The 18,213-nt window shown below is 37.8% G+C and overlaps 2 protein-coding genes across 2 annotated transcripts in view; both read left to right on the forward strand.

The window, feature by feature from the left end:
- Positions 1-18,213, forward strand: part of SLC40A1 (solute carrier family 40 member 1) — a 747,507-nt gene that overhangs the window by 88,600 nt on the left and 640,694 nt on the right. The gene's annotated exons all lie outside the window — the stretch shown is intronic.
- HIBCH (3-hydroxyisobutyryl-CoA hydrolase) overlaps positions 1-18,213 on the forward strand; it is a 93,471-nt gene that overhangs the window by 37,865 nt on the left and 37,393 nt on the right. Inside the window, 1 exon segment of the mRNA XM_082690544.1 lies at positions 17,613-17,691. Within this exon segment, the coding sequence (XP_082546670.1) occupies positions 17,613-17,691 (79 nt within the window).

Here is an 18,213-nt window from a genome sequence, read left to right on the forward strand (position 1 = left end):
GTTGGAAAAACATGAAATAATGACTGGAAAGGGGAAAATTGTACGATACTAGCTATACCAAAGACAAGCCTTGAAGGAAGTGAGAAGTCAGAATGGGTCTTCGTGGCAGGAAAAGGTAGGATTTAGATAGGTAATAAGAGGCTGAAGGGAAGAATTTCAAAGATTCCATGTTCAAAGTTTCAGAGATTAGTCATTGGGAATATAAGAAGTCCCCCTCTTTTTCTGATAGAACCAAACTAGATAAAGCCTCTTGGGCACTGGGAGTTGCATAGATCGTGCATGTCATTATGGGAAAGGACTCCACTAGCAGGTGTGGTGAGAAAGCAGGATCGGGGGGCAACGTGTGTACCTCTTGGCTTGTTAACATATACAGAACATGAGTGGATTGTGCTTTCTTTGTCAAGGAAATGTTACCGTGAGGAAAAGACTGAAAAAAAAAAATCCCTGAAAAAATATTGCAGAATAAGAGGAAGGAAAAGAATTGAAATTTGAAGGAACAGCTGCCTTGTGAATGTGCAAGGAACCTGGAGAAAAAGAAAATAAAAACAACATTGGGCATACTGAATAACGGTGAAAAGATACAGCTTGCATGAAATGGGAAAGACTGCCCATGAGGAGACAGTGAGCTCAGAGGAGAGGCACAAGGGAACGCAAGGATGGGTGAGGGGAGTAGCAAAACTGACATTCCCCTCAGGCCAGTAGATTAGAAGGTGAATTTAATATTCTAGATCACGAAGCTGTATCTGTGGAGGACAAACTTGAAAAGCACTAACTGCAAAAGGACAAGGATGAAAATGGTAAGAAGAAACATTTTGAGGTAATGAATACAGAAGAAGGATATTAGGAACCCAACAAAAGAATATTTCATGGAAAGTAAATTAAGCACTTGGAATAAAAATAATGACCTCATATAAAGATGACTTTATTTAATTTAAAAACAAAAACAAAAAACTCTCAAACCTGCACTATATTTAATATATATAATGTATATAATTAAGGGAAACACACTCTTTCAGTGGGCTGACAAGAGATCCACATTTAGATAAAAGCTGAGGTAAGTTTTTCTAAATTACAAGCTTTAATGGAAAAAAACCTGTAAGTGTTCAGGCCAGGGAGTAGAGGTGAAGGAGTAGTTAGTGAATACAAGTTATATACCAAGGAATGTAAGTCAATTCTGGTTTCGGAGTTTGTTACACTAAGTGCCAGAAGTTAATAGATTGAGAAAGTTGTGAAATAAAGTCGTTAAGACTCAAGAGTTTCCTACCCAACCAAGTTGTCATTTGGTATAATTGTAAAAGAATATTTTCAGAAAGGAAAGGGCTTAGAAAATATGTTGCCTACATACCACTGTTGAAAATATTTCAATCACTACTTGGTCTAGTTGACCAAAAGATAACTCAAGTTTAATAGCACAAGACTAATGTTGATATGAAAGGATGGGTGAACTGTCCTTTGTACTATCAATGAGCAGAAATTCCATTTTTCATAGGAGCCTCAGAGGAGTTATGGCTCTATCGTAGTGCATCTGAGTGAATTGGCTGTGCTTTTTAGCCTCCATGGTATCTTTCAGTTGGTACAGTGGTTGCACACATTCCTATTTATGTTACAGTCAAGAATACTCCAGTTATTTCTACAGAGAAGACTGTAGTAAAACAGATCAAGATAATGTCTTGAATAGAGGGAGTAAAGGTGATGCTGCTTCTTTCTAGTGGTCTGTTTTCTCTAGTTAATGAATGGCCTTCAAAATAAAAATGAAAAAAAATATACTTCATGTTAGCCTTAATGAGAATACCACCAGAGAATTAAGTTTTAGTGCCCTAAGGCAGTGGTTTTCAAGGTGTTATTTTTGCACTAGCAGTATCAGCAACATTTAAAGAGTTTGTTAGAAATACACATTCTGGGGCCCTACCCCAAAGTCAGACTCTAAGGCTGGGGCCCAGTGTTCTGTCTTAACAAGCCCTCCAAGTGATTCTGGGTCATGCTAAGTGTGAAAACCGTGGCACAAGGCATCCATTGTATGTCATGAATTAACTTCTCTCATATTTGTCCTGTGTCTCTAGAATGGTACCAGTTACGTACCATCCTTGGGAAAATTGACAAAATAGTCAAGTCATGAGAAATCCCTTAATGAACACGGTTCTTTTACATATTATCAGCCCCTTCCACCCCCCAAAAAACCCAACAACCCGTATGTGTCTAGATCCCATCAGCTCTGCCCAGCAGCAGCTTTGCAAATACTCCATATGTAATTCATTCTTAGAGTGAAATTCTAACCTGTTTGTGACCATCCTAAATACTACTATGATTAGATGTGATTTCTTCCTCCATTGACTTCTGGATTCAATCTGTACTTCAAATTTGGCATTTATACTTTGTTATTATGAAATATGCCCAAATATGTTAGAAGGTCTATAAGGGCAAAGGTTGTCATTGTCCTCTTTTTTTTTTTTTTAAACCATCTCAACAACCAGGAATGCACAGTATTTATTTATTTATTTATTATCTTTCCACTTTAAGTAATGGACATATTATGTATCCTTTGAAAATATGAAGTTTACAGACTTGAAGTGAACCAGTTCTTTCTTTTCTTCTTTCTTTATAGTGGTATTTTGAGTGTATCATGGTTTTAAAGGCTAACTTTTCATGTCTCAATTCAAACTGTGCTTAATCTAAGATTCTCATTGAACTCTTCCTTTTGAAAATATAATACTTTAGGGCCGTCTGGATGGGTCAGTGGTTAAGCCTTTCTGCGTTCAGCTCAGGTCATGATTTCAGGGTCCTGGTATTGAGCCCCGCATTGGGCTCTGCTCGGCAGGGAGCCTGTGTCACCCTTTGCCTGCCTCTCTGCCTACTTGTGATCTCTCTCTCTGTCAAATAAATAAAGTAAAAAAAAAAAAAAAAAAAAAAAGAAAGAAAAGAAAATACGGTGCTTTAAATATTGGCTTTCAATCTTGGCTATATTTTAGAATCCCTTGGAAGATTTAAAAGTTCTAGTGCCCAGGCTTTACTCCACAGAATTATTAAATCAGGTACTGGAATGGGACCCTGGTGTTTTGAGAACTCTTTGGTGATCCCAGTGTGTAGCTGAGGTTATGAACTGCTGATCTACTAGTGATTCTTAACCAGTGTGTGGGTCAGGATTATCTGTGGACCTTCAAAATCCCCTGGGACATTGTTTTTCACAGGTTAGCTGTATCAGAATCACTTGGAGGGCTTATTGAAATGCAGACTCCTCCCACCTTCATTCCAGTTTAGTCCCTTTGAAGTGTGGTCCAATAATTTGCATTTCTAAAACGGTCCCAGATGATGATGCTCCTGATAGTGTGGGTGAGTCACTTTGAGAATCACTACCACAGGTGCTGAGAACATGTAGTGTGTTATTAAAAATCCTTTATTTTCAGAATTGTTAGAATTTTAGTGTTATATAAAATGTTTCATATAAATATATCTTTAAATCTTAATACAGAAGTATAGAATAAGAGCAAATATGGCTTAAGGTGTACAAATGGTAATTGTTTATTCTTATCTTGATACTGATCAATAAATTGTTTCTCATAACGTAAGAAAGAATTTTGTTAAGGAAACTTGAACAGTCCAAAAGATGGCACCATAGAGCTTTTTTTTTTTTCTCTTTTTACTATAGAAAAAGTTTTTTCTATCAAGGACAATAATAGTTTTTACCATCTTTTGTTATCTATCATGAAGAGTAAATAGCACAGTGCATAGTAGATGAGATGGCTAGATTCCATTATGTTTCAGATTTGAACATTTACTCAATATTTTGGTCTTTGGTAAAGTAAAAAAATGAATGTTTCTTTTTAAAATTTTCTTATTTTTATTAATTTTTATTTTTTTCCATAGCCCAGCTACCCTCTCCCTACCCCCCTAACCCCCCAGCAACCCTCAGTTTGTTTTGGGAGATTAAGAGTCTTACGGTTTGTCTCCCTCCCCATCCCAGCTTGTGTGCTGCTTCACTTGGTTGATCACAGTTCTTTAAGGTTATGTCATTCCAGTGTTTCTGCAAGAGATGAATGATATTTTTGAATAAAAATGCAAAAGAATAGTTCATTCTGTTTTGTAGAAAGATTTTTAATTCCTTTCCCCTTTATTTTTAAATATCTGAATTCATATTTTCTCAAGTTAGTATATGTAGACAAATGATTAAAAACCAGTATTACTTTTAGGTAGATATAGAACAGAACAGTGTTTAAACTTTTACTCCATATGCTTAGTACCACCCATATTTCCCTCTCAACTGAACTCGATTTAAAGAACTTTCAGATTTCTTCCTTTCTCCTTTTCTCCATTCCTTCGTTTCTCCTCTCCCCACAATGAAATCAGGTTAACTCCCCCAAGCCAACTCAAAACATGGGTGCCGTATGGTATTGTCTCTCTCAAAGTGGTAAGATGCTGCTGGCAAAGGGCTTTGTGATCAAAATAATGGAAAATTTAAAGTTGTGTTTTTTGGGGGGTAAAGATTTTATTTATTTGATAGAGACACAGTGAGAGGGCATACAAGCTGGAGGAGAGGGAGAAGGAGAAGCAAGCGTCCCGCTGAGCAGGGAGCCCGATGTGGGGCTTGATGCGGGGCTTGATCCCAGGACTCCGAGATCATTACCTGAGTCAACTGAGCCACCCAGACACCCTGGAAAATTTAAAGCTTTAAGGCATACTTTAGAAAGGGGTATATTCAAAGTAGTAGAAAAGTGGGCATTGGAGTGGGAATAGTGAGTGTAGACAATACCCCCATGACTTTGTGGGACACAAGCTAACCACGTGGAAAATTGACTAGTGCTCAGTTACTGAGTCAGATTAAGTTTAATCACTCCTAAATGTCATTGAGATGTCCTTTTTTAATGAGAAGAATTGATAGTCCTCAGAGATTATATTAAGGTCCTACAAAGGTCTCTGAGGAAATAGTTGCATCTTCAGTTTTAAAAAGTATTCTGTTTAGTGATATTTGATATTTTTGATATTTAGTGGTATTTGAATAGACATTTTAAGAAATGATTTTAATTATAAAATGCTGTTTTTTTTGTAATACTCTTTAGTTACTTAAGAACCTGAGCCCTTACAAAAAAAGAGATGCAATGATTTTATTAACTAAAGAAGATTTTTGAAGAAACTTTGAGTTCAGCTTACTTTGGTATACTTCGCCTCACCACCGCCACCATCATTTAATATAGTACTCTTTAATGTGTTTACATTGTATAATGAAAACACGGAGACATGCGTGGGCCATGCCATTTCTTAAATTTATTTTATTTTTTTTTATGAGAGAGCAAGCATAGGGAGGGGAGGGGCAGAGAGAGAGAGAGAGAGAGAACCGTAAGTGGGCTCCATGCCCAGCTCAGAGCCCGACATGGGGCTCAGTCTCATGACCCTGAGATCGTGACCTGAACCAGAATCCAGAGTCGCCTGCTTAACCAGCTGAGCCATCTGGGTGCCCTTAGGCCTTGCCATTTTTATTAATTTAATTAATTTTTTAAGATTTTTATTTGAGAGAGAGAGTGAGAGCTAGGGAAAGAGAGTGCACACACGTGTGAGTACGCACACACAGGGAGAGAGAGAGAAGCAGACTCTGCTGAGCAGGGAGCCCAATGTGGGGTTTGAGCTCAGGACCCTGGGATCACGATCTGAGCTGAAGGCAGATGTGTAACTGACTGAGCCACCCAGGTGCCCCAGGATCACGGGGTCCCAGGACTACATTTAGAGTGTGTGTGTGTATGTGTGTGTGTGTATGTATATGTGTAGATGCATACATATATATATATATATATATACATATTCACATACACACACACACACACATACATTTTCTTTATCCAGTCATCTGTGGGTAGATGTTTTCATAACTGACTGTTGTGGGTGATGCTGCAGTGAGCATGGGAGTATAGATAACTCTTGGAGATAGTGATTTTGGTTTTTTCCGGTATTGTTCGGAAGTGGAATTGCTGGATCACATGGTGGTTCTATTTTAATTTCTCAGTGAATCCCTCCATCCTCTTTTTCACAGTGGCTGTACCAGTTTGCATTCCCACCCATAGTGTACTAGGTTTCCCTTCTCTTCACACCCTTGCTAGTATTTATTATCCCTTGTCTTTTTTCTTTTTTTTTTTAAGATTTTATTTATTTTTTTGAGAGACAGTGAGAGAGAACACATGCGCAGGAGCGGGGGGAGAGGGAAGTTCACCGCTGAGCGGGGAGTCTGATGCAGGACTTGATCCCAGGAGCCTGGGGTCATGACCTGAGCGAAAGCAAACGCTTAACCAAAGGAGCCACTCATGTACCCCCTTGTCTTTTTGATAATAGACATTCTAGCAGGTGTGAGGTGATATTCCAGTGTGGTATTGATTTGCATTTCCCTCATTTTACTGATGTTGAACACCATTTTTGTACTTTTTGGCCATTTTTTGTGTCTTCTTTGGGAAAATGTCTTTTCTGTTTATTTTTTAATCAAATTGTTGGGGTTTTTTTGCTATTGAGTTGTAGGCGTTCCTTGTGTATTTTGGGTATGAAGCCCTTTTTGGATATATGCTTTGCAAATATTTTCTCCTAGTCCATAGGTTTTTTCATTTTGCTCGTGGTTTCCTTTGATTAGAAGAGGCTTTTAGTTTGAGTAATCCACTTGTTCGCTTTGCTTTTGGTGTCACGTCTAAAAAATCTTTGCCAAGACCAATATCAAGGAGTTTGCCCATGTTTTCTTCTAGGTGTTTTATGGTTTCAGGTCTTACATTCTTTAATCCATTTTGAGTTGATTTTTTGTGTATGCTGTAAGATGGGGTCCAGTTTCATTTTTTCCTATGTGGCTATCCAGTTTTCCCAGCACCCTTTATTGAAGTAACTGTCCTTTCTCTATTGTATATTCTTGGCTCCTGTGTTGAAAATTAATGGACCATATATATGTGGCTTTATTTCTGGGTTCTCTATTTTCCATTTGATCTGTGTGGCTTGCTTTTTTTTTTTTTTTTTTTTTTTTATGCCAGTGCTGTTATGTTTTGATCACTACAGCTTGTAATATAGTTTGAAATCAGGAAAGGTGATGTCTCCATCATTGTCCTTTCTCAAGTTTGTTTTTGGCTCTTTGGGGTCTTTTGTGGTTCTGTACAAACTTTGTTCTATTTCTGTGAAAAATGCCATTGGAATTTTATTAGGGATTGATTGCAATGTATCTGTAGGTTTCTTTGGATGGTATGGACATTTTCTTTTCTTTTTTTCTAAATGACTAAAAGTTTATTTTACACATTGAATATACATAAGAAATACCAAAAAAAAAAAAAAATGTACCAAAGAACAGACCCTAAACTAGGGATAGTACAGACATTTTAACAGTATTCTTCCAATCCATGAGCACAGAATATTTTTCCATTTGTTTGTTCCTTTTTCAATTCCTTTCACCCATGTCTTAACAGTTTTCAGTGTATCTTTCAGCTCCTCAGTTAAATTTGTTTTGGGGTATTTTCTTCTTTTTGACGTAATTGTTAATGGGATTGTTTTCTTCTCTTTCTGAAAGTTTGGTGTTAGCATGTAGAAAAAATACAGCTGGTTTTCATGTATTAATTTTGTTTCCTGAAACTTTATAAAATTATTTTATTCCAAAAGTTTGTTTGAGGGGGAAGTCTTTAAAGTTTTCTAAAAGTAGTGTCATGTCATCCCTAAACACAGTTTTATTGCTTCCTTTCCAATTTGGATGCCTTTTATTTATTTTTCTTGCCTAATTGCTTGGGTTAGGACTTTTAGGACTATATTAAGTAAAAAGTGGCAAGGGCAGATATCCTTGTCTTGTTCTCCATCTTAGAGGAAAAGCTTTTAGCTTTTCACTGTGGAGTATAACGTTAGCTTTGGGTTTGTCACGTATGGCCTTTATTATGTTGAGGTACATTCCATCTATACCTAAATTGTTGACGGTTTTTATCATGAAACAATGTTGGATTTGTCATATGTGACTTTTCTGTATCTATTGAAATGATCATATGATTTTTATCTATGGAGATGATCATGTGACTTTTATCCTTCATTTTGTTAATGTGGTATGTCATATTGATTGATTTGCATGTTTTGAACCAGCCTCGCATCTCAGGAATAAACCCCACTGGATCATGGTATGTGATTCTTCTAAGGTAATGTTGATTTGAGTTTGCTAGTATTTTGTTGAGGATTTTTGCACTGTTCACCAAGAGTATTGGCCTGTAATTTTTGTTTCTTGTAGCATTCTTGCCTAGTGATAGATACTCATATTGCTAGGTCAGCTTGTGTATGTCAGGGTGACCTCATTTCAGATACATCAATATAACTCACATACAGATTGGGCTCTGTGATTTTTTTTTTTTTTTTAAATTCAGTTTAGTTAACATGTATAGTACTAGTTTCAGGGGTAGAATTTGGTGACTCATCAGTTGCATAGAACACCCAGTGCTCATTACATCAAGTGCCTCCTTAATGCCCATCCCCCAGTTACCCCACCTCACTACCCACCTGCCCTCAGCAACCCTCGCTTGTTTCCTGTGGTTAAGAGTCTCTTATGTTTTGCCTTTTTATCTTTTATCTTTTGTTTGCCTTGTTTTTATCTTTTTTTTTCTTCCTTTCCACTCTGTTCATCTGTTTTGTTTCTTAAATTCCATGTATGAGTGAAATCATATGGCATTTATCTTTCTCCGGCTCTTATTTTACTTAGCATAAGACCCTCTAGTTTCATCCACATAAATGCAAATGGTGAGGTATCATTCTTTTTGATGGCTGAGTAATAGTGCACTGTGTGTGTGTGTGTATCCCATATCTTCTTTATCCATCATCTGTCAATGGATAGTTGGACTCTTTCCACAATTTGGCTATTGTGGACATTGTTTCTATAAATACTGGGGTGCATGTGCCCCTTAGAACCACTATGTTTATATTCTTTGGGTAAATACCTAGTTGTCTCTGTGATTCTCATTTGTCCTTTGCAGTTTTAGAGTAGAAGCTGCCAGTTGCAAGTGTGATGAAAGTAGACTTGAAGTTGATACGCAAAGGTAAAGGGTTACCATCAGGACTAAAGAAAGGTGCTGCAGTGCATTTGCCCTGGGAAGTAACAATAAAAAGAACTATATTGACAGGTGAACTTCTCTACAGAGAAAGCAATAAAATTATACTAAAAGTGGAAGAATAATTAGAAAAGAGAATATGAAATAGTAGTAAGACTGCAGGGGCTGTGCAAGGAAGAATTAGGAAATTTCCCTTGGATATTACTAAGTGTGTAGAATATGTGCTTATATTTATTCATTTTTATCTGTATTCACTGTTGACTTTCTCCACGTGTAGATGATTATATTCTTTTTCTTGCTAGAGAGGAGTAGAGTCTCCTTCTCTCCTTTGGTGCTCTATGATTTCCTTCTGCCTTATTAGGGGAGAGTTAGGCTGGCTTTTAGCTGCACAATTTCTGATCATGTATCATATATATATATTTATATGTGATATGTATGTTATATTGGACACATGTATGGGTATAATTATAAATATGCATATATTGGGGGATGTGCTCATTGAGGTAAAAAAACCTTGAGTGTCAATCTAGGAGGTGTGTATTTTCAGGTTATTTCAAATGTATGCTTTAAGTATGACATACTAGAATTTTTCTATTTCCTGGATTTAAAAAAATTGAAACATAATTGACCTATAATATTGTATTAGTTTTAGGTATGTAACATAATTGTTTGGTATGTGTATAAACTACAAGATGATTACCACAGTAAGTTAACATCCATCACCACACATGGTTAACAATCATCTTTTTTTCCTTGTGATGAGAGCTTTTAAGATTTACTCTTTTAACAACTTCCAAGTGTCCTGGTTTTTTTTATTAAAAACTATACCTGAAGAATGGTAGACCATTAACATGTAAATATTTATACTTCAGTTATTTGTTTCTACTGAATATCCTTTTCATCCAAATATAATGTGAAATATGCATCAAAAGCAGGAGGGAAATTTTCATTTTGTGCTGATCTCTGCAGTCTATTAAAATACATTAACATTATACAATCAGTATATTAGTATCATTAATATGCAGTACTAGCCTATTAATGTTAATGGAAGAAGCACAATAAAGTCTTTGTTTTTATTGTGGAGCCTGCTGATCAGACTGCAGATCTAAGGCATGTGGACCCAGAGATACATTATGAAAGTCATCTTATAGTCATGATACTAACTTTCATATTGTAATGAAATTATGATGGAAACCTATTTAAATTTCTAACAAAAACGTGTACCTATTTCAAAGCTCTGTTTATAATCCTGAGTGATGATGAGAGACGACTCTCCCATACTCTGATACTGTGATGCAGTGTTCGTTCTGGGTAGGAGCTTCCTCATTGTTCCTGACGAGAATTTAAACCCATGACCCTTTGTGTGAGCCTTAGTCACATCACCCCATTGTGTGACTTTCTGAGTGAGTTGCTTTCATAACGGTGGGTGTTGGCTTTGTTTACTTTGTAACATTTATTTTTAATTTTTTTTTTAATTAAAAACTTTTTGTGAAGCAGCTTCAAATTTTACAGAAAATATGCACTAATAATACAGAGAACTTCTACATAGTCTCCATATTCCCTGTGATTTCTACATTTGTTTTATCATTCTTTCTTCTCTCCTACCTCTATGTCTTCATAGAGGTTAAAATTTCATTTTAACCATTTGAGAGAAAGTTGAAGACGTGATAACTGTTGTTAAATTGTTCAGTAGGTATTGTCTAAGAATAAGGACACCAAAATCAAGAAATTTAACAGTGACCCAGTACTGTTCTCTGGAACATTTCTTTTTCAAGCACCTAATTTAATTGTTCTGCATATGTCCTTGTTTGTTTACTGGGGTGTTAATCTTGCCATTAATATAAATTATGGAGTTGTTGACTTTATCTTAAGTTAACTTTACATATCCTTGTAATTATCAGAGCACCTGTGTGGCTCAGTTGCTTAAGCATCTGACTCTTGATTTTGGGTGAGGTCATGATCGCAGGGTCATGGCATCAAGCTTGTCCACGTGCTTAGTGGGGAGTCTGCTTAAGATTCTCTCCCTCTCCCTCTGCCTGCCACCCCTACCTGCCCGAGCTCTTGTGCATAGCAGCACGTGCGTGAACACTCTCTCTCTCTGTCTCTAAAATAAACAAGTAAAGCTTTTAAAAAATCTTTATCCATTTTTTTAAAATGTTGCTTTTTGTTTCAAATAGTATATTATCTGGAAATACAGAAATGATGCTTATTTCTAACGGCTAATTAACATAATTTTGAAGGATTTAACTGTGCTTTTAATTATAATAAGGTATTTTTTAAAGCCTTAAATAGAGCTGTGCCAGCCTTTTCCCTTTACTGAACAGTCTAAAAATTCATCTATGTCTGTTAATTAAAAAGCAGTCTTAGGGGTGCCTGCGTGGCTCAGATGGTAAAGCATCTGCCTTCGGCTCAGGTCATGATCCCAGGGTCCTGGGATTGAGCCCTGCTTCTCTTCTCTCTCTCTGTCTACTGCTCCCCCTGCTTGTGCTTTCTTGCTCTGTCAAATAAATAAACAAAATCTTAAAAAAAAAAAAAAAGTTTTAGATTGCCTAAATTTTGCCTTTTTTTTTTTTTAAGATTTTTATTTATTTGACAGAGAGAGATTATGAGTGGTCAGAGAAACAGGCAGAGAGAGAGGGGGAAGCAGGCTCCCCGCTGAGAAGAGAGCCATATGCGGGGCTCGATCTCAGGACCCTGGGATCATGACCTGAGCTGAAGGCAGAGGCTTTAACCCACTGTGCCCAGGATTACTTCAAATAGTATATAAATGCACCATAAACAAAAATAACAAATTAGACTTAAAAATTAAGGAACTTCTTTGCATTCCAAGACATCACTAAGAGTGAAAAGGCAAACCACAGACTGAAAAATAAGTCTTGGAATGCAAGTATTTGACAAAGGAATCCTGTTTAGAATGTAAAAAGAACTTATGTAGTCCATACAAAAATCCGGTGCAAAAATGAACAGTGGATCAGAGTAGACATAGCATAGGGATACCCAGATAACAAATACAACAAACATTCAACTGCATTAGTCAAGGAAGTGGAAATTAAAATCACAATGAAATAATAACATATACTCATTTAAATGGCTAAAATTATGAAAGACAAGTTCATGTATTTTTGAGGATGGGGAATAACAGACTCATATAATGCTGGTGGAGTAGAAAATTGGTACTACTGCTTTGGAAGAGTGCCATTTAAAAAAATCTATTTTTAAAAATATTTTTTATTATTTTTCTTAACATATAATGTATTATTTGCTTCAGGGGTACAGGTCTGTGAATCATCAGGCTTACAGACTTCACAGCACTCATCGTAGCACACACCCTCCCCAGTGTCCATAACCCCACCACCCTCTCCCTAGCCTCCTTCCCCTGGCTAACCTCAGTTTGTTTTGTGAGATTAAGAATCTCTTATGGTTTGTCTCCCTCCCAATCCCATCTTGTGGAAAATTGTTATTTTTAAAAGTTAATTGAATTTGTTCCTTTGACCCAGTAGTTTTACTCCCTGGTATGTACCCAAACAAAATATGTGCACTTACACACCAAAAGACATGCATGGGAATGGTCACTGAATCATTATTTGCAGCAGCTCAAAGCCAGAAAACCTAACTTGCTACTTAGAGTAGAATAGATCAATAAGCTGTTTATTCGTCCAAAGGAATGCTGTGCAGTGAAAAGTAATGGCTGCACACATGAATGAATCTCACACAGAGCTGACTGAAAGACAAATACTGTATGCTCTGTGATTCTAATTATATCGAGCTAAAATCAGAAAGCATAAATCTTATTTTGTTGGAAGCCAGGGTAGGGTTGCCTGAAGGGTGGAGGGAGTAATGACTGACGGGGACATGACATGATTCCTGATCATTTTTCTCTACATTCTGGCTACATGGATGTGTTACCTTTGGGGTATTCATTGGACCTGTATACTTACCATTTGTTACTCTTTGTGTATTTTTGAATGTATTTTATATGTCAATTAAGAAATTTTTTTTTTTTAAAGCAGAGAGAGTCAACTATCATATGGTTTCACTTATTTGTGGAGCATAACAAATAGCATGGAGGACATGGGGAGTTAGGAGAAGGGAGTGGGGGGAAATTGGAAGGGGAGGTGAACCATGAGAGACTATGGACTCTGAAAAACAATCTGAGGGGTTTGAAGGGGCGGGGGGTGGGAGGTCGGGGTACCAGGTGGTAGGTATTATAGAGGGCACGGATTGCATGGAGCACTGGGTGTGGTGAAAAAATAATGAATACTGTTTTTCTGAAAATAAATAATTAAAAAAGAAAAATGAGTGTGGCTGACCTGAGTGCAAGTGAGGAAAGTAGAGAATTGTAAATTCCAAGATCCGGGAGCTAGAAAGGGCCCAGGCCATGGCCTTATCAGCCAAGAAGAGGAATTTTGGTAATATTGTAATGGGAAGTTACTGAAGAATTTTGGGCAGGAGAAAACCTTAACCAATATACACTTAATAATCTTACTTGGCTGCTGTGTAGAGAATAGACTGTGGCAAGAGCGCCAGGCCCAGGCAGAAGATCCTAGTGACTTCAGCTAGGGTCGTGACAGTGGGGATGGGAACCGTGGACCGATCCAAAGTATATTTTGGGGTCAAAGCTATAAAGACCAGTTCATAGGTTAGATTAAGAAATTAGAAAGAGGATGATGCTGAGGTCTTTTGCCTGAGAAGCTGGGTGAATGGTGGTGGTATTTACTGAGGGAGTAGCACATTTAAGGAGGTATCAAGAGATTTACTTCTGATGTCTGAACATTGAGAAAAATACTAGATGTTTAAGTGGAGACATTAAGTAGGCAGCTAGATGTAAAATTCTAGAGAAATCAGGATGGCGAAATGATTTAAATCTTTAATGTTACGGTGCTTGAGTTCCTGGGCTCTTGGAAGGCATCACGTGGGAAGAGAATCCTGAGTGACCTGAGTGCAGGTGAATGCAGTAGAGGGATGACCCTGATCACTGGTGGGGGCAGGTCGCATCTGTGTGTCAGGGAGAAGAGAAAGAGCAACTCCTGCAACGGAAGGAAGACCAGGCGAGTGGGTGTCTCAAAGTCACGTGTTTCCTGAAGTGGGGACGAGGCAGCTCCGCCGCATGCTGTGAGATGCCCAGTTCGATGAGCGGAGATTGGAGTAGTGGGTTCGGCGGGATGCAGGGGGAGAGTGTTTGAGGAGAGTTAGGAATTAGAATGACATCTTACATTTGGGGAACGAGTCTGCACAGCGTGACCATTAATAGAATAAAATTGAAGACTTTGAAGGCTTTTTCATCTAGCAAAGGGTACCAGCTCAGATTAATGGTTAAAAAGTGTGTACCAGTAAATTTTGAAAGTTCCAAGGGGGACTTATTGTAAACAATCTATAGTGGGTTCTTTTATATAAGATGCAAAAATTAGCTCTGAATCTGCCACAGAGTTCCTACATCCTTTTCAGTGCTGATCAGCGTTTATATTATTAGTACCTCCAAGTTCAGTGGCTAGCATTTTTTCCAGCCTTCTTCGTAATTAAAAGGTCTTTAAAATTGGCTCTTAATGGTACTTGTGTCAAGTATCTCTTATTCTGAAAGCTCATTAATAAGTCCTTCCTAAAATCTTGGAGTCTTTGATTTCGCTCATTTTATCAGTTATGGGTGAAACAAAGTGTATTATGTAATACAAGATAACTGAATCTGTAGTTTCTACATCAAAAAATACGGGGCTCGTAAGTTTCTTTGTCTTTTGATTTCAGGAGGTAGATAAAGCTGGGCTGTTAAATGGTTCTCTTGCCAGACAAGGAATCTTTCAGAAGATGTGATGGAGGGACGGGTCTGGATGAGCAGTGTTAGCAGGAGAAGGCATACGGGCAGCTTATCTTGTGTGATGCTGGGGCATGACAGGATGTAGATTGGGTTCTAACTGAAAACGTAGCAAGAGACTTTAATAACTGAAAAGAGCATGAACTTAAACAGACCCAGGAAAGAGAACGGAGCAGTTGTCAGGTGCAGAGGTGACATGGGAATCCCCAGACCAAAATCAGTGGCATTGCTAGACGTCGGAAAACTGAACTAAGAGCTGTGTCTGCTGCTTTCTATAGGTTTGCTTTGTCCTCAGTGCCGTGTGCACTGGATGCCGCCTTCTCGGTTTATTCGCCGTCACCACGGGTAACTGCTGCTCTAGCTTGGTGGTCACGTCTTTTTCAGTTCAGATTTCAAATGAGTTCTAAGCATTGGCTGTCGTCAACTCACAGCAGCCCACCGTGTTTTAGTTTAAATACCTTAGAGTGAGAACCTTGCTTAGTGCACTTTTCGTCCTCTCCCTTTGTTCCCTGTGCCTTACAGTTCTGGTTTGCCTCGGTTAGCCTCCATCGGCTGCCCTTGGGTGCCCATCCCTAGCTCAGCCACTGCTCAGGGAAGGGCGAAGTCTTTGGGTATATATAGGGCAATGATAAGGCAGACAGTGGCCTTCTCTTGTACGTCTTCCTCACTTTAAAATTATATGATTAATTGAAACTATAAAGGCTTGACCTTTTGGAGGAAGGGCAGGAAGGCCCTGTGGTTAGTGGAATAAACACACGTATGGGAGGTGAAGTCCGAGGTAGGCTGGCCATACTGCGTAGAGCCTTGCAGGCCATGCGCAGTTTCGGGTGTGTTTGTGTGTGTCCACATTTGTTCGGATATGTATTAGAGATTCATAGGGAAAAATCTGAAGGGTTACGTAACAAATTAGTAATAACTGTTTCTCTGGAAAGAGAGAGGAGGCTAGGATTAGGGTTGTGGTCAGATTTTACCTTTGTATGTAAATATTTGGTAATGGGGGATGTAGCCATCGTTGTTTGTGGAATTCTAGGTTAATTAAATAGGTGGGTGGCAATGACCAGAGGAGGTTTGAAGCAGGGTCAGTTCATGAGGCCTGACGCTGTGCAGCCCCAGGGAGGCCGTTCTGAGCTCTAGGATTCCAAAGAAGAAAGTTGGGGAACTGGGGATCCATTCTAGCCCTTGAGTTCTTAGCGGGGTGTTCCTGAGCATTCATAACTCGCAGCTACCGTGTGGCAAACTAAAAGTGGAGAGAATATGAACCAAGGACTTCCAAAATCATAAAGCAATCCTAAAACTAGTGCTTTCTTCATTAAAATTCGTAAGATTCCCTAGTCTTGAAGTATATACAGTTGAATCGGGCTCAGCATTGTCAGTTGGCTGTGTCATCATAGAACTCCTGTGACATGGTATTTGCCTGTACGAAGACTATGATTGTGGATTTAACTTATAAGTGTTAACACTAAGAGATGTAGGTAGTGGCTGAAGAATTTTATTCACTTGTTTATTTACATGGTCTTCTAAAATTTAAGCTTAGTGCATATAACATGTAAAATTTATAAGAAATGTGTGTGTGTGTTAGTGTTTCTTAAGAGGTTTTAAAGTTTCAAGAAGGTTTATATTTTTATTATTCTTAAAGATTTTATTTTTAAGTGATCTCTAGATTTTTATAAGTAATTTTTATAAGTTTATAAAATTTATAAGAACTTTGTATGTGTTTTTGTGACATAAGAAGGTTTTAAAGTTTCAAGAACCCTTAAGTAATCTCTACACCCAACGTGGGAAAAGTTTCAAGAACTTTTAAATGGCTGAACTGAGTATGAAAACACTTGAAAGAGTTGATGAAATTGTGATGAAAGATTAAAAGAACCAGATAGAAATGAGGCCCGTCTATTTAATGCTTAGAGACCTCTGAAGTGCCTGATACCGCTCTGAACACTTTATATGTTTTAACTCATTTAATGCTATGCTGACGAAGACTGTACTGGTTAAACAGGAACAAGAATGAGAACAGCTCCAGTAGTCTAACAGAAGTTCTGAGTAAGGAGAAAAGAATGTGGTACAGGGACAGCTTTCGTAGTCTGAGCACTGGTGTTGACTGGGTACTTGGTCCTCACGGGTACACTCTTACTCATTTTACTCAACTGTGTTTTTTTCAAATATGTTTATTCAAAGCTTGCTGTTAAGTTTTCCCTTTTCAGTGACATTTAATAAAGTAGAGATAGACTTCCAGCCAAATCTTATCTTCTAAAACTTGAGTTTCATAATCAGTTTTTAAGAGGTTGGACATTTGACCCTGGTAAATGTTGTATCTGAGAAAAATGATGTTACTAATGTTGGGAACTACGTAATAAATGATGAAACATGTGAATATGTGTGTTAATATGCTAGTCGAGACCACTGAAATTAGCTAGAATAGCTTGGTTGTGCTCTTTTGATGACAGGTTCCACCGGTGACAAGAGTCAGCGGTTGTGGGAACAGTCACTGTTCTGTCATGCCGTACTGGATTTGAAGTAGAGGGAAGGGGGAAGAGGATACTAAGCAAGATATGAAATGCTGATTGAAGATATCTTAGCTAAAACAGTATTCCAGATACCGGCAACACCCATATATTTTTTGTCCAGCGCTCCTAAGTTATGTACTTTAGGGTTTTTCTCCAGTGTATCTCCTAAAAGAAATTCTTGTAGAATATACAGATAGTTTACGTGGTTTAAAATGTTTGTGTGTGTATGAGTCTGCATATACTTTTTACAGTATCTTTAAACAACTTTTTGCCTTATTTTCCTAGGGAGTTGGTCTCTCAGTTCATGGGCAATTCCGAGTGGCTACTGAAAAATCTCTTTTTGCGATGCCAGAAACAGCAATAGGTAAAACCCCCAATTTTTCATAATTACTTTTAGAATTATCTTTGGATGCATTTCAGATTACACTGTTGTTAAAGGAATTGATGGAATCTTACTGAGATATAGCAATGAAAGAATCCTTAAAAAGAAATTAGGAAGATACCTGAAAGTTATATTAACTTAGTAGTCATATCCAAAAACACAAAAGAAAAGAATATTTAACTGGCAACACTAACGCACTGGTTGTTAGGAGAAAATGGTCTTGTTTTCAGATCTACAATCCATTTTGATTTATTTATTTATTTATTTTTGAGAGAGAGTGTGTGTCAGAGGTGCGGAGGTGGTGGGGCAGAGGGAGAGAGAATCCCAAGCAGGCTCCACGCTCAGCTCCATCTCTCATCCCTGAGACCATGACCTGAGCAAAATCAGTAGTTGGACACTTAACCAACTGAGCCACCCAGGTGCCCCCATTTTGAAATTTTTGTTCATGCTGTGAAATATGGATCAAAGATATAGATCAATTTTTATGATTCTGCACATAGAGAT

Source organism: Mustela nivalis, assembly GCF_964662115.1.
Source record: "Mustela nivalis genome assembly, chromosome: 11".
Taxonomy (NCBI): domain Eukaryota; kingdom Metazoa; phylum Chordata; class Mammalia; order Carnivora; family Mustelidae; genus Mustela; species Mustela nivalis.